This window comes from Crocodylus siamensis, chromosome 2 (genome assembly GCF_052110815.1).
Source record: "Crocodylus siamensis isolate JL-2025a chromosome 2, ASM5211081v1, whole genome shotgun sequence".
Taxonomy (NCBI): domain Eukaryota; kingdom Metazoa; phylum Chordata; order Crocodylia; family Crocodylidae; genus Crocodylus; species Crocodylus siamensis.
In genome coordinates this window covers 12701893-12717069 of record NC_143396.1, presented here as the reverse complement: position 1 = coordinate 12717069, position 15177 = coordinate 12701893, and the positions used below count along the sequence as shown (strand labels likewise).

General features: G+C 47.7%; 1 protein-coding gene across 1 annotated transcript in view; it reads left to right on the top strand.

The window, feature by feature from the left end:
* Positions 1-15177, top strand: part of RPIA (ribose 5-phosphate isomerase A) — a 29754-nt gene that overhangs the window by 13339 nt on the left and 1238 nt on the right. The window contains exons 5-8 of the mRNA XM_090035317.1: positions 218-282; positions 2695-2763; positions 3301-3442; positions 7857-7956. Coding sequence (XP_089891443.1) covers positions 218-282; positions 2695-2763; positions 3301-3442; positions 7857-7956 — 376 coding nt within the window. The remainder of the gene's footprint in view (positions 1-217; positions 283-2694; positions 2764-3300; positions 3443-7856; positions 7957-15177) is intronic.

The following is a 15177-nucleotide window of genomic DNA, read 5'->3' as shown; positions in this document are numbered from 1 at the left end:
CTGGCATGTGGGGTGCTGTGTGGGCTCCATGTAGTGTCTGACCACCTGTCACAGTTGGACCCTTCCCATATGGCAAGATGCAAGGACCTCATAGCCGGTATGTGCTCTGTGACTCCCTGCACAGCTGCACAAACAGCAGGTGCCTGCTTTGTGCCAGCTCTTGAGAAGGTCCGATTTATTCCCCAAAGTTTTCAAGCCACATTCTCTCTTCTCACAGCTTGATGTTGCCATCGACGGAGCTGATGAAGTGGACTCTGACCTCAATCTTATCAAAGGTGGTGGGTAAGCAAAGCCATCCAGTATGTGGGCAGAGCAATAATGAAATCCAGCAGCTTCAAGAAATACAATTTTTATACTGGAAAGGGGTCTGGTGTGGTTGCCTTGAGTGGCTTAAATTGAAACTATGGCCTGCTGTGCAAGGGCCTGTGTGAAAATTAGGTTCCTGCCCAGGGAGCTGAGAATCAAAATAGACAAGGTGGAAGCAGAAAGTGGGACAAGGAGTAGGGCTGGTGGCCAGCAATACTGGCAGCAATTGCTATGAGTCGTGACTTCCTTGCAGTTAGTGTGGATTTCTCACTCAGTGCAGGGCCATTGGGAATAAGTTCACTGTGAATTCCCTGCTTGTGCAGGGTCTCAGGCTCATAGGCCCTGTTATCATAGAAGTGGGTCTGAAGGGACCTTGTAGATCTTCAAGTCTGACCCCCTGCCTGGGCGGGAGAAAAACTGGGCTCAAATGACTCCAGCCAGGTAGGCATCAAGCCTCTTCTTAAAGACCCCCAGGGTAGGAGCCAGCACCACTTCTCTTGGAAGTTGGTTCCAGCTCCTAGCCACCCTGACCGGGAAGTAGTTCTTATGGATGCCTAATCTAAACCTCCTTTCCAACAACTTGTGGCTGTTATTCCTTGCTATGCTAGGGGGCACTAGGGGAAACAAGGTCTCTCCCAAACCCTTCTGGTCCCCCCTAGTGAGTTTATAGATGGTCACCAGATCCCCCCTCAGCCTTCTCTTGTGAAGGCTGAACAGGTTCAGGTCCCACAGTCTCTCATTGTAGGGTCTGCCCTGTTGTCCCCAGATCATGTGGGTGGCCTCCTCTGGACCTTCTCCATGTTGTCCACATCTCTGCTGAAGTGTGGTGCCCAGAACTGGACACAGTACTCCAGCTGCGGCCTGACCAGTGCTTTCACAGAGGGGGAGGATCACCTCCTTGGCCCTGCTTGAGATGCGTCTGTGAATGCACGACAAGGTCCGGTTAGCCCTGCCAACTGTGACCTCACATTGTCAGCCCATGTTCGTCTTGGAGTCAGTAATGACTCCAAGATCCCTTTCTGCCTCCGTGCTCCCAAGAAGGGAGTTTTGCATCTTATAAGTGTGCTGCTGGTTACTACTGCCTAAGTGCAGCACCCTGCACTTGAAACGCATCCTGTTTTTGTTAGCCCACCCCTGTAACCTATCCAGGTCTTGCTGCAGTCTTTCCTTCCCTACTAGCATGCTCACCTCACCCGAAATTTTGATATCATCAGCAAATTTAAGCAGGTTGCTTTTCACCCCGTTGTCCAAATCACTGATAAAGAAATTGAACAGCACGGGCCCAAGGACCGAGCCCTGGGGGACTCCACTGCCAACTTCCCCCCAGGTTGAATATGACTCTTGAGAACAACCCTTGAGCCAATCTGCTATCCATCTGACTATGTAGGCATTAGTGCCACAGTTGCCTAGTTTTTTAATGAGGATGGGGTGGGAGACGGTGTCAAAGGCCTGGCTGAAGTCTAGAAAGACTACATCCACGGCGACACCTGCATCCAATGCTTTTGTGACCTGATCATAAAAGGCAATCAGGTTGGTCTGACATGACCTGCCCCTAATGAAACCGTGCTGGTTGCCCATTGCAGATGTTCTCCTTGATGATCTTCTCAAAGAGTTTCCCTGCTGTTGAGAACCCCAGCGCCCCTCCTACTAATCTCAACTTGTTGAAGTTGGCCCTCTTGAAGTCTAGGGCTACCGCCTTGCTGCAGGCCCTTGACAGCCTGTGCTGGATGGTGAATTCCAGCAAGCGATGATCGCTATCACCCAGGTGGTCAAGAACCTGGAAGCCCCTTACGAGGTTGTTGCTTGTGGCCAGGACCAGGTCCAACAGGGCATTCATTGCCTCTGGTGAACTCTGCACCCCCTGAATTAAGTGGAGGTCCTGTATCTCGGCCAGGAACCTCCTGGAACGGTCCGACCTGGCTGACTGTTCCTCCCAGAGGATGTCCGGGTAATTTAAATCACCCATAACAACCCTTGCCTTAAGTGCCTCTGCAAGCTGGCCTGAAAATTCCCAGTCCAGGTCCTCCCTTGTGGCAGGTTTAGCCATGAAGGTTCCTCTGTCCTATTCCAGTATTGTTTCTTACCCTACACCTGGTCAGACTACCTACAGAATGAGGAAGGACAGTCGTCTGTCTGTGGTGTCTTTGCCCCTGCATGAATTGACAGAGACTGTCTCCTATGTTGGAAATGAGCTATGAGCCTCCCTCCCCCCAACCTCATGGTACGGGGCTGTTGGTCTGCTAATTTTCAGAAGCACTTGAATTTGCATTGGATCAAGGAGCTTAACTCATCTTGTCTCGTATTCTGGGGAGCTGTTTTTTTTTATTTCAGCCATCCAGCCATGACAAGGTCCAATTTAATGTGTTTGTTTTCTCACTTTGCTTTCAGAGGCTGTCTGACACAGGAGAAGATTGTTGCAGGCTATGCCAAATGCTTCATTGTTATTGCAGACTACAGGTGAAATGTGCTGGATTTTATCCCTACAAGGTGGAGACAGAGGGTCAAGTTCAGCCATAGTCAAATTCAGTGAGCCTGTTCGTTGAGTAGTCTCATGGTTCTGCTTCTGTGGTCATTGGGAGGTTGCCCCTTGACTCAGTGACATTGTGAGTTGAATTTGGCTTGGGTTTTAATTGCAAAACTCCAGAACCCCCAAATTATGCAGCACTCTCACCTCAAAATTCACCATCCCCCATGTCTTTGCAAGTTCACGTAGATGGCTGATGTGCCCTTTTTTCTGACGTGGCTAGTTATTACCTTTCTGTTGGGTTAATTGCCCTCTTCTGCTTAAATCTGTAGGACCCTTGAAAATTAAGGAGAGAGATTTTTGCCCAAGTATTTCAAACTGGTGGCTTTCTGAGGACTTAACTGAGCTGGCCCTGCCAGCATGAATTTCTCCGAGAGGAGCTGCCTTACTGTGTTAATGTGTAGTGAAACCCAGTCTGACATTAAATATATGGTGATGGACTAATCCTGTGTCCAACTGTCTCCACCTAGAAAAGATTCCAAGAACCTTGGAGAGCGGTGGAAGAAGGGAATCCCCATCGAAGTCATCCCAATGGCCTATGTGCCAGTCACCAGGGCCCTGGAAAAGAAGTTTGGTGGTGTTGCTGAGCTGAGGATGGCAGTTAGCAAAGCAGTAAGTATAGACAAAAGTCTCTATCCAGCTGCTCTCTCAGCAGTGAGTTTGTTCTGGGTGTGGTGAAACAGGAGCATAGGGCTGGAAGGGACCTCTTGGGTCATCAGGTGCAGTCCCTTATGATCATAGTGCTTAAGATGCCAAAAGGTGGCTTCTTCTTTTCTATGGGGGCTGGTGGATGGGGGTGTATGTGAACACGCATATGCCTACGTGTGGATTCGTGCCCTATTCTAGGCGTGTTTGGGTTCACCATCCTTCCTAGGCACAGTAAGGTCTTGTTTATCTCCAGTATCTGTGAGAAACATGGCTTGGGGAAGTAATCTTCACAATCTGTGTCTCTGGAAACCAGTGACTTCTCACCGTTATTTCAAAGCAGTGTATTGAGAAGGAGTGTGAAGCATTTTGTTACAATCAACCTTTTTTTTTTTTTTGCTCAGATATTCTATCTACCACAATGTTCAGACAGTTTTCAGTTGTCTAAACTTCATGCTGAATATCTCTAACAGTAACATAACACTGCAAAACCCTTATCCAGAGCTGTTCTTGAAAGACTCACCCAGTGCTTTATAGTTACTTTTTTCAGACCATCCAGAGTCTTGGTATAGCCAAATTTTCCTGCAATACAGATGGTCATTTCCATATAATACAATAACTCTTTTTAGAAATGGTCTGATACAGATTTTACTGTACGACTTCCCTTTGCATATGGACCCATGGTTAGATTTTCATACCACTCTTCACAAAACATGCTGAATGCTAGATTTTTCATTTAATATTCAGGTATCCTTGCAAGACATCAATAAAAGTAAATATTCAGGTCTATAGGACTCTTATCCATAAGGAGTTTCGCAGCTTTTCTCTGTAACAGGTGCACACTGTAGCTTTCTCAGAATCGGTAGCAATCTGAGGGAGAGCAGTACTCTGGGAATACTAGACTCATTTTCATCCCTTCAGTTTTAGGAACTTGGGGAGGACTTCACTGCCATGGCTTCCTGCTGTATATAATCTCTTTTTCCAAGTGGCTGGGAGCCAGAACCTCTTGTGTTTCCATGCTGACTGTGGTAGTGAATCAACTGTTCAATCCTAAGAAAATATTTTATCTTCTTTGTGACCTAACTGCCTTATCAATTAAATACTTACCCCTATTTTCTCAGGCATTTTGTCAGAATTAGGGTATGTCTATACCGGACAAGAAAGGTGAAACCAAAGACCTGTTCTTGACTGGAGTCAGCAGTTCAGGTTCAACCCCAGGCTTCCCTGGATTTGAATTTGAGCTGCTAACACCAATCAAAATCCAGACTGGCTTCTTCTTGCTGCTGCTGTGTTATAACCTGAGTTGAATGACTTGGGTTAACAGGCTTTTTTCCCTACAGTGTAGACATACCTCCTCAGGTGATAACTGAGGATTGAAAGGAGCAAGTGTTGCCTAACAAAGTGCTCTGTTTCACCCTTTGTCCCAAAGCAGTTGGCATAATTCAAGGTCTTCTTGGATTACTTCCCTTCTCATGAGGAGTTGAGGATAAAAATTGGGTGTGTTTTTGGTGCAGCCTTGTTTGTTTCCCTAAATACAGTAGAAACAAGTAGCTGGTGTCTTGGTTGCTTTTGAATCTCCTGTGCTGTTCCTCCAGCAACCTATGCCCAGGAAGAATGGTTCCCTTTGGGGCCATGCTCACTTGTTCCCCTGCCTTTCTCTGCTTCCAGCTTATTGCAGCCTGCATCCGATATCCCAGCCCATGCATTTGCAACCAGCAAAACCCCAGTCCAAACTCTGATATGCTCATGTTGCCTTTGGGTCTCGCATCCTAGAGCTCCCACCAACTTTCCCTCCAGGAAGGGACTTGATGACTTCCTCGGAGCCTGAGGGAGTGCTGGGCAAGTCCTTTGGCTTTAGTGGGGCAGGGATAGTCTTTGGATCCTGGATCCAGCCCTTCCTGGAGGGCAGCCCTTTGCATTTTTTCAGCAAACTGGCATTGCTACATGCTGGGTGGGAGGGAGGTTTTTTGATTCACTGCCCAAATCAGCTTTAAGATGATCAAAAAGTTTTAGTCTATGCAAAGGGACTCCCTTTGTCAAACTTAAATTGGATAATTAATCAGCTGTGCCTTTCCCTCTCTGTATAGGATGTGCAGGGTATTAACTGAAAGCCCTGCATTAACAGCTTCTTTTGCACCACAAAAGCTGAGAGAGAAGTCTAGTGGGAGCAGATTCAGTTTCCAGGTGTATTTACTTGCTTGCCTCCCAGTCGGATTTTGAGGGGTAGAAGGCACAGTGCACCAAATGCAGATACACATGCACATTGTATTAGATTCATGTGCCATTTTGTACACTGAATATAATTCTTGTGCATAATGAGCAGCTTAAGAACAGATTTGTATAATAGCTGCTTTCTTTACTTTAATGTCCCACAGGAAGTTTTTGTTTTCAGTGGAAAGCTGTGTGGGCAGCTCACTTTACACCTGGATGTAAAAGACACTGAAAGGTTAACTAATGGCAGGGTTACCTTATTTCCAGGTCCAAAAAAGAAGATGTCTGTGAAGGGGGGAAAGAGGGAATATGATGGTGGGGGAGCAAGTGACATGCTTATAGATTCATAGATGCTAGGGTCAGAAGGGACCTCAATAGATCATCGAGTTGGACCCCCTGCCCTGGGCAGGAAGGAATGCTGGGGTCTGATGACCCCAGCCAGATGCCCATCCAACCTCCCCTTGAAGACCCCCAGGGTAGGGGACAGCACCACCTCCCTTGGGAGCCCGTTCCAGCATTTGGCCACTCTAACTGTGAAGAAGTTCCTCCTAATGTCCAGTCTAAATCTGATCTCTGCTAGCGTATGGCCATTATTTGTTATAACTCCCAGGGGTGCCTTGGTGAGCAGAGCCTCACCAATTCCCTTCTCTGCCCCCATGATGAATTTATAGGCAGCCACAAGGTCGCCTCTTAAACTTCTCTTGCAGAGGCTGAAGAGGTCCAGGTGCCCTAGTATCTCCTCGTAGGGCTTGGCATGCAAGCCCTTAACCATATGAGTGGCCCTTCTCTGGACCCTCTCTAGGTTATCCACATCCCTCTTGAAGTGTGGTGCCCAAAACTGGATGCAGTACTTCAACTGTGGCCTGACCAGTGCCCGATAGAGGGGAAGTATCATCTCCTTGGTTTTGTTTGTCAGGCATCTGCTGATGCACGATAAAGTGCAGTTAGCTTTTCTGTTGACTTCATCATACTGACGACTCATGTTCATCTTGGAGTCCACTAGGACTCTGAGATCCCTTTCTGCTTCTGTGCTACCAAGCAAGTCATTTCCTAGGCAGGAGGTGTGCTGCACATTTTTCCTCCCTAGGTGCAGCACTTTACATTTCTCCTTGTTAAATTGCATTCTATTGTTTTCTGCCCATTTGTCCAACCTGTCCAGGTCTGCCTGTAGTTGTTCCCTGCCCTCCAGTGTGTCCACTTCTCCCCGCAGTTTTGTGTCATCTGCAAACTTGGACAAAGTACACTTCACGTCCTTGTCCAAGTCACTGATGAAGACATTGAAGACTATTGGTCCAAGGACCGAGCCCTGCAGGACCCCACTACCCACGCCCTTCCAGGTCGATACCTACCCATCCACTACCACTCTCTGGGTATGACCCTCTAGCCAATTTGCCACCCCCTGGACTGTGTAATCATCCAAGTCACTGCCTCTTAGCTTGTTTACCAGTATGGGGTGGGATACCGTATCAAAGGCATTACTGAAGTCTAAGTAAATGATATCAACCCCTACTCCTGTGTCCAGGTGTTTTTGTAACCTGGTCATAAAAAGAGACTAGATTAGTCGGGCATGATCTACCTGCTACGAACCTGCGCTCGTTTCCCCTCAGCATAATTTTTCCTGCTGGGCTCTCACATATATGAGCCTTAATAATCTTTTCAAAGACTTTGTCAAGGATGGAGGTGAGACTGACTGGCCTATAGTTGCCTGGATCCTTCCTCCTCTTCTTGAAAATGCTGATGCCCTACCCCTGCCCATTTTGTTGCCCCTCACAGCCCCCCCAGCCCTGCTGCTGCCCCTCACTCCTGACCTACTGACCCCAGCCCTGCCATTGCACCTTATTCCCAAACAGCAATACCCTGTCCCCCCCGCCGGTGCCCCTCACTCTGTTCTCCCTGCTGCCTCTGATCACCCTCCCCCTGCTCCTACGGGAGGAGCAAAGCAATATCAGGAACTGAGCTCCTGATCATGCATGTACTGTGCTAGGTATTCTGGGAACTGTAGTTCTATGTAAGGGTGGCCATGCTGAAAATGGACCGGGAGAAGAAATCCCAGAAATTTGACATGCATTTAAAAAACCTGCCCCAATGCAGCAGGAGGGGCCAAAAAAGAGGACTTGTCCAGGAAAACCTGGATGTACGGTAACCCTAACTAATGCAACCTTTTCCCTAGGGCCCTGTAGTGACAGACAATGGGAATTTCATACTGGACTGGAAGTTTGACGTGGTCCACAAGTGGAAGGATGTGAACACAGCTATCAAAATGATTCCAGGTAGTCTCTCTGGTTTAAAAAAGCCCTTCTGAGCTTCTGGTTCCAACTGGAAAAGTTATACCAAACTATCTATTTTGGGTAGCTGGGTTGTGTGTGTGTCCTGTATTTTGAAACTTAAGGTGCTTTGAACCCCAGTTCACTTGCAATGGAACAGCTAACTTTGCTTTCTCAACTAGAATAAGATGTCCTGCTATAACTTCATCTACACGGGGGTTTTATTTGGTCACTTCTAGTGAAGCAGCAAAAGGACCTGTTGAGGCTAGAGCTTTCTGTTCATTCATAGATTTCATAGACATTAGGGCTGGAAGGGACCTCGGGAGATCGAGTCCAGCCCCCTGCCCAAAGGGCAGGAAGTCAGCTGGGGTCATAGGATCCCAGCAAGATAAGCATCTTTATCTTGGTCCTTATGCCCTAGTTTTGCAAGGAACAGAGGCACATGCCAAACTTTAAGAATGTGATTGCAGTGAGACTAGCCATGTGTCCTTTTGGCTAAGATCAAATGTAGTTTGGGCTGATGGGCTTGGACTAAGCAACATTCACTCAGGCCAGTGTCCAGGCATCTTGCTGACTTGGAGCCTTAAAGCCTGAGTGAATTTTCATTTGCAGTGGTGTAAATTCAGAGCAGTGCTTTTAGATAAATCCTTGTAAGCTCATTAAGAGCAGCAGTTCCTACTCTACTACCCCTGTAGACCAGACTTGATGGAAACACAGAGGAGTGGGACACACAGGAGTGAGATTTTCAGACTTGCCTGTGATGACTGTCTCATTAAGGATCAGAGGGGCTCATCTGAACTCTTCTACTTCTACTGCTTTTAACTTCACCACCACCAAAGAGCTGATCAGTGCACCAGTGCTTATTCCAGCGCAGCTGCTCCGCAGTAAGCAAGTAAGCTGTGCTGGGGTAATTGTGTCCATACTGGAGGCTGCACCAGTTAATGCTTGGGGAAATCCCATCCTAAGTTTAGAAGAGCATATACAGGCTAGAAACAGGGCTGCAACATCAGGTGATGGTTGAACTTGAGGAAGATGATGCTTTGGGCAGCCAATTACATTGAAGAAAAAAACATTCAGGACTGTTTGATCTTTTTTTTCTCTGTTCTTGTGTAGCTCTAACAAGGGCCCTGGTGAATGCACTAGTTTCCGCGTGACCTTTTTTGTCAGATGAAAAACAAAAAGTCCCAGGAAGAAACTTGTCTGCATGAATTGAATGGCTGCTTTCTTAATGGAAGTAGCTGCAATAACTAGATTCACCACTGAACGGCAGCACAGTTTCAAAAATTTGTATAGTGCATTTGTTCAAGGTGGTAAGCAAATAATTGAAAGTTGATTCTGAAACTCTTTCGAAGTACAGAATTGCTTCATGTACTACTGAAATGGAAAGTCAGATACAGCAGTTAGACCCAGCGACCGTGTAAAGCAGCTTAAGGCAGAAGGTACCCAAGCGTGCTTCCAAGGGAACTTTTATTCCTGGTACCTAGAATATAGTTGTAACGGCAGCATTGACACTACTTTTATAGAAGACGGAGTCCACTGTTCAGCATCAGAGCTGACAGCTCAGTAGCAGCGGGTTAGCAAGGTTTTACCTAAGCAGGAAAGGCAGGGTGTGCCAGGTGCGGAGTAGGCCTTGCCACTGCTCCAAAAGTCGGTGTTTGGCTGCGACTCTGGAAAAAATCTTTTTTTTTTTTTTTTTTTTCATTCTGCCTTGCCCAGACAAGGTGTGTGACTTATTTAGGGGCAAGTGGTATGTGAGAGAAAAAGGTAAGTCTCCCATTTGCAATCTAACTAAGCTCATCATTAGGCTATTTCTTTGTAATGGTCCTCTTCAGATCAGAAGAGGGAAGTAGATCATTTGATTTCTGCTCTAATTCAGGTTGTAGAACTCCAGGCTTGTCCCTAGTGGGGCCAGTAGCTTTTTACTGCCTCCCTTTCCCATATATAATTGTTGTTGTTCCAGTGTGGGCCCCTGTGCCACCTTACTGAGTTCTCTGCTGTATGACATCCCTAAAACTCTGGTGCTAATGCATGTGAGTTGTCCTGTTGACTTTAATGAGCCTGCTTCTGTCTTCAGAGTTGAGACTGAATGAGGCCCAGTGGTGTAGTCTGTCATAGGTACAGCAGGGTGTGGTGACTTCTGGTTTTGCTGTGAGCACACTCCTAGAACCATAGAAAATGAGGGTTGGGAGGGACCTCAGGAAGTCGCATCTAATCCAAGCCCCTGCTCAAAGCAGGACCAGCCCCAACTAGATCATCCCAGCCAAAGCTTTGTCTAGCTGGGTTTTGAAAACCTCCAAGAGTGGAGCTTCCACCACCTCTCTGGGTAACCAGTTCCAGTGTTTTACTACCCTCCTAGTGAGAAAATTCTTCCTAATATCTAACCTAAACTTCCTTTGCTGCAACTTGAGACCATTGCTCCTTGTTCTGTCACCTGCCACCACTAAGAGCAGTCTCTCTCCATCCTCTTTCGCACCCCCCTTCAGGGAGTTGAAAACTGCTATCAAGTTCCCTCTCAGTCTCCTCTTTTCCAGACCAAATAAGCCCAGTTCCCTTAGCCTTTCCTCAGAAGTCATGTCCCCCAGCCCCCAAACCATTTTTGTCACCCTCTGCTGGACTCTCTCCAATTTGTCCATATCATTTTTGTAGTGGGGGCCCAAAACTGAACACAGTAGTCCAGATGTGGTCTCATCAGTGCTGAATAGAGGGGAATAATCATTACTTTCCTTGGTTTGCTAGCAGCGCTTCTACCAGTGCAGCCCACTTTACTGTTAGCCTTCTTGGCAACAAGGGCACACTGCTGAGTGATATCCATTTTATTGTACACTGTCACCCCCAGGTCTTTTTCTGCAGAGCTGCTGCCCAGCCAGCCCTCAGCCTGTACTGGTGCAGGGACCTTTGTTACTTTACTGGTAATGCTTTGAACTGTTCATTTCGAGTGAATGGCTCCCATGAGTTGCCCAACTTGGGCTGTAAACAAGCATAACTTTTTTTCTGGGGGAAAAAAGCCTTTTTGTCCTGGGATCCTACAGAAGTACCAGTCCATTGTCCTGCTTCAAGTACCTGTGAAGCATGAGAGAGGAAATGTGGTACTGTTTCCCTTGGGGTGGCCATCCGCCCCCAGTCCAGTGTAGCAAGTCAATTATCTGTAAATTAATTGTGGCCCGTTCAAGTTAATTGCCAGTCAGGCTCTCCCTAGCCATCTATTTTTTTTCTCCCTCCCTGCCTTGAATCCCCCCAGTGTCCTTTGTCTTCTCATTAAGCTCTTGTCCTCTCTCCTGATGACCTGGGCTGCTGCCCTTTCTAATTTACTCAGCTTGCTCTGCTTTCCTGCCCGCACCCTGCCTGGGCTCAGCCAACACCCTCTGCCTCCTCTGTACTCTGCCACCTTCCTATTTCCCCCAGTAGTTCCCTGTCCCTTAAACTTCTTCCTGGCATAAAGGCTCGCATTATGACTTGCTTCCCTTTCCTGCCCAGGATATCTTGAATTATGTCCCCTGGGACCCCAAGACTTGCAAAGTAGTGAACATCTTCCAGTCTTATCAACTGGCACTCCTGCAGGGAGTGCTTCTAGATCATAAACAGTGGGCAAGATGCACTTTGGGCTCATTTTGCAGGCATAGTTCTGCTTGGCAGAGCCCTCTAGTGGAGATACGGTAGGAGGTGACAGAAGCATTCTGGACTTTAAGGTAATGCAAGCCCTTTTCTATCATGCCCAGTTGCCTTCACCCTCTGATTCAAATGAGGTACCATTTACAGCTGGGCTGACTGGAGGCAGCCTTTGGCACAAGCCCAGGGCAAAGCTTTGAGCTCGCACCTCTGGACATCTAGCTACTGACCTTCGCTTCTCTGCCATTGCATCCCATTAACTGTAACAAGCAAAAACCTGGCACCGTTGGAGTCCATGGTGAAACTCCGTGTGCTTTCAGTTATTGTACGTTTGTATGGCTCTGATGGCTAGGAGCCCAGACATGGACCAGTGCCCCAAGCACTGTATGAACACTGACTGTACACACCATCCTTGCCCCACAGAGTTTGACATCTATGACCAGAGACATTCAATAGGTCCATAGATGAGGGCGTATAAAGGAAGAAAGAAACTGAATTGATGGATGCGATGGTGTCAGTCTCAACACACCAGCAGCCTAATCATTATCAACTTCAGCAGGCACAGGAGTTCACCCATCTTGACCTGTTCAGGCCTCGTGGACAGCTGGATATCGTTCTGCACCTGCTTCCAGCAGCCGGTAGATGTCAGTCTTGAGCCTCAGGAAGTGATGCTGCTAAAACAAAACTAAAGTAACTAGGAAGAAAAGTTCCCCCCTAATTCTGTGTGTAGTATTTCACAGGTGGGGCTAGGTGGTTTCAGGACTGGCAGGGAGAATCCTTTGGTATCCATCTCCCTTTATGCTCACAATGCCTTTATTCTCTGTTCAGAAATATGCCCTGCTCAAGAAAAACCCATAGTTCCGCGAGGGCAGGAGAGGTAAAATTTCAAGGTTATGAAGATGTGAGCCTTATAATGAAGAGCTCTCACTGACAGTACTCCTGCTACTCCTGTCCTCTCTTCCTATGCCCTTTTGTGCCACTTGTCCTGTAAGGCATGAGCTTGGGGTTTGATTGTACAGATGCCTGCTTTAGAGCATATGGCTTTCTGACAGCGGGGGGTCTCAGCAAGTAGCCCCTGCGCCTGGTGAGAACCTTGTAGCCGGACTCCAGCATTGCAGAGCCTTGCCAACTGCAGATGGCCTCAGGCATCCCTTTGTAACAAGTACGCTCATACCCTTCCCCCCCTGTTAAAAGAACATTACTGAGGGTACAACACTAAGTGCTTAGCTAGGGAAGGCCAGAATTTAGTCTGTTGGACAAGCTGGCTTTGGCTCATGTCTGCTTATGCGTTTGAATATAGTCCCTGATGATGGACTACTGTAATATTTTCTCCCACCACACCCCTTGGCTCACCTAGTACCCAGGATTGGGCTCACCTGTTGAGCACCTATTCAGTATTTTATTTTCCCTTTGTTCAGTGGCTCCAAGGCCTGTTCACTGCTGGCAATTACCTTGTTCTGAAGACTGAATGATTTCTTTGGGCTCTTCTGTGCTACAGTATTCCAGCACTTTACCAGTGGGTTTGTTTTCACCCTCTTCCCCCCTGAAAAGTGTGGGAACTTCCCCATTATAGGTGGTGACGTGGACACAGATGCTAAGCACCTAGCATGCTGAAATCCTAGTCTGTGGATTGGACCTCCTATGTTTTTCAACAATAGAAATAGTGAGAGACCCAAGTCAGGAATATTAAGTGCCCAATATGGGCTTATGAAAACCTGAGTACTTGGCCATTGTAGTACTTGGGATGTTGTAGCTATGGATGCCTGGGCACTTCTGTAGTTCAGGCCCCAGGGTACCAAGTCAGGCAGCCAGGAAATGGAGAGCATGTGACAGGAAAGGTTTGGCTTAAGGGTCTGGACTTGCACTGCATAGGACACTTACAGCAGACACTGGGGGGAGATCCTGATTGTCCGGAATGACATAGGCTGCATGGTGAAGGAAGTCCATCCTTTCTGCAATCTCTGCCTTATTCTCTACACATCTTCCAAAGCCTGGAGCAAATAAAGCTGCGGTTTGGGAGACAAGTCAAGACCTCTTCCAGTCATCTTCAGTGCACCTGTCCTCTGCACTGAATGAGCTGGGGATCCTGAAGAAAGGATGGCGTCTGCTCATGTGACTAAAGATTAAATCACAGCTCAACTGCACAAGGAGGTGTAATGGAGCTTGCACAGGCATTTTGAGCATGATGTTTCCCCGGTGTTTTAAGAACATTTTATTTACTTAGTTACCTAAACACCAGCTGAGAAAACCAGGCTCTGTTGCAAGACTCCAGGCTGATAATCGTGGGGTTAGACCCTTTAAACCTGTTACATAGAGCCCCTTGAGCTCCTGGAGCGAGTGACGGTGTATCCAGTGACAGTGGAGCAGCACTGAGGGGAAGGAGACGCTTCCCCAGCTGGCTATGCAGGTGGTGGCTGAGAGCATAGGACCCATGAGACTGGGATGCTGGGTTGCTTTCTGTGCCCTAGAGTGGAGTGCGCTTTCCTGGGCATGGACTCTTGTCCCCATCCCTTCCAACCTGCCCCTGTTTTGATCTCGCCTCAACCCCTACCTGGCCCCTTGTTCCAGTTCTGCTGTCCCTATTTTGTCACGTTGAAGCTCCACACTCCAGGCTGCTGATGTGGTCCCTGTCTCCTTACCCACTTAGTTCCATTCTTCTCCCTTTAAATTTCCAGTTCCAGCTTCTGGCCTTTCCAGTCTTGCCCAGCCCAGTCCCATTTCTCTCCTTCATTCCTCAGTCTGTCATCTCATTTCATTTCTCCATTCCCACTAGCTCTTTCCCCAGGTTTCTAATCCAGTGCTGTGCCCAGGCCTGCTCCAGATCCATGTCCTGATCTCTGCCCAGCCAGTCACTGGTCCACTGCCCCTTGCTCCTCATCTCGTCCCCTCACCCAGTCCGCCACTGACACCTTCCTGTCCCTTCTAGCACCCAGTCCTACCCAATAAATCCGTTTTCCCCTTCCAGACTTCTACTTTCCTGGCCTCCCTCTACAATATTGTAGATCTGATTTGTCATCCCCTCTGCATTTGAATCAAACAGCTGCTTCTTCTTCACTACCCAGTTGTCAGCAGATGATCCCAGAGAGCACCTCAGAGACCAGCCCCTGATCTCAGTCCCATCCCATCCCAGAGCGGCAGCCTGTACTGGAAAAGTCCATCTGAGTCCTTGTAGGCTGGGGCTGAAAGCATCTTGCTTGCCCTGTGCGGATGATGCATGCTTTGGGGTTGTGAGGTTCAAGCTGCCTTAGTAAGACTGGAGTCTTCTAAGGGTTTAGCTGCTGAACTCCAGCAAGTCTCTGTGAACTATGTGTGAACAGCAGGTTTCTTTCCTCAAGGTCTCAGAGCTTTGGTCAGATTTTGGCCTGGGTTCACATAGCTGGCAAAGGTGCATCCCCTTACATTCAAATTCCTAGGTGCCTGGTTTCAGGCCTGTGCTCTGAAGCATGGGGATGCTAGTGATGTTCAAGGAAAGGTGGCCAGCATGTTTTCAAAGTTGGTAAAATAAGGTATATTGCCCTACCTTCATTCTTGAAAATGACTAAAGCATTTTGGCTCATTTTCCCCAGAAAATCTTAGAGGAGGCAGAAAGCCAGCATGGAACATTTATGCCCAAATGTTTGT